A 1291-nucleotide genomic window follows, 5' to 3' on the forward strand; every position below is an offset into this window, starting at 1 on the left:
GTATATATGATGTGTATATATGTGTACATGTGTATATTTTTATGTATACGTATACATAAACATCATATACATGTACATATACATATACGTGTGTGTGTGTGTGTGTGTGTGTGAAATGCTTGAAGCCTGCTTGTTGGAATTTTTTCCCATCCACTCAATATGTGAATTTTGTATATGTCTGTCAGTCTTTAGATATGTATGCTTGTAGGAATGTATGTATATATGTATGTATGTGTGCATAAATGTATTTATATGTATGAAGTTATTGAAGTCAGCATATTGCTTCAACTACTCATATGTGTGTTGTGTGTGTATATGAGTGTGTGTGTGTGTGTGTGTGTGTGAATTTTCTCTTTCCTTTTCTTTCTTGATGGCCCCTAAGAGTTAAAAGAGTTGAGAATTTGCTTCTGGCCACTGGAGTGCAGACCCCAGTGAATCAAGCTTCATTCCCTCAGAGAAAAGTCTGCTGAGTAATTTCTCTAATCACTGGCTGCCAGAGGCAGCAGCCTCCATCAGTCACTATCTGGAATGACCCCTGTCAGCCCCTCTTAGTGCTGACCCTCATCAGCTGCTCTCAGCACTGATCCCAATCACCAATGTCACACCAAGCTTCCTGCCTCAATTTACCCCCTGGATGCCAAAGAAGGTCAATGACATCCTTGGCAGCTTTGACAATCATGACCTAGTAAAACATATTACATTAATACAAATTCCATGTTTTTGTATAATTACAATCTCATAGGTGTTTTACACCTACAATAAGAGAATAAAGAAAATTTTAAAAATAAAAGCATTTTAAATTTCGTAATCAAAGCATGGTGTAGGTGTGTTATATAAAAGTGGAGAAATCAGACCTCAGGACCATACTAGTCTCTCAGGAGGTAAACACTAAGGTTGAATGACAATGGGGAGTCTGAGCCTCCTTCTAGTTAGCCTTTTGTCTAAGCTCCGCCCCACAGTTACCTAGCAACAGTCAGGTATGCTCTGCCCCACAGTTGCTTGGCAACAGCCAAGTGAGCCTGACTTACTATAAAAGGCCCTACTTACCCCCCTCCTCACTCTCTTGCTCTTGCTCCCACTCTGTCCCCTTGCTCTTTCCCCACTCTCTCCCTATTCCCCTCCCTCCTCTCTCTCTACATGCCCATGGCTGGTCTCCTCTCTCTCTCTCTCTCTCTTTCTCTCTCTCTCTCTCTCTCTGCCTCTACTACCCTTTCAACTCCCCTCACCATGCCCTGTTTAAACTCTATTGTATACTATACTATGGTGTGGCTGGTCCCTCAGGGGGAAGGAA

At 41.9% G+C, this 1291-nt stretch overlaps 1 protein-coding gene across 1 annotated transcript in view; it reads right to left on the reverse strand.

The window, feature by feature from the left end:
- Positions 1–736: 736 nt before the first annotated feature.
- The window catches only part of Gm39469 (predicted gene, 39469), a 15534-nt gene continuing 14979 nt past the window's right edge, over positions 737–1291 (reverse strand). Inside the window, exon 5 of the mRNA XM_011249869.2 lies at positions 737–753. Coding sequence (XP_011248171.1) covers positions 737–753 — 17 coding nt within the window. The remainder of the gene's footprint in view (positions 754–1291) is intronic.

This window comes from Mus musculus, chromosome 9 (genome assembly GCF_000001635.26).
Source record: "Mus musculus strain C57BL/6J chromosome 9, GRCm38.p6 C57BL/6J".
In the NCBI taxonomy this organism is placed as follows: domain Eukaryota; kingdom Metazoa; phylum Chordata; class Mammalia; order Rodentia; family Muridae; genus Mus; species Mus musculus.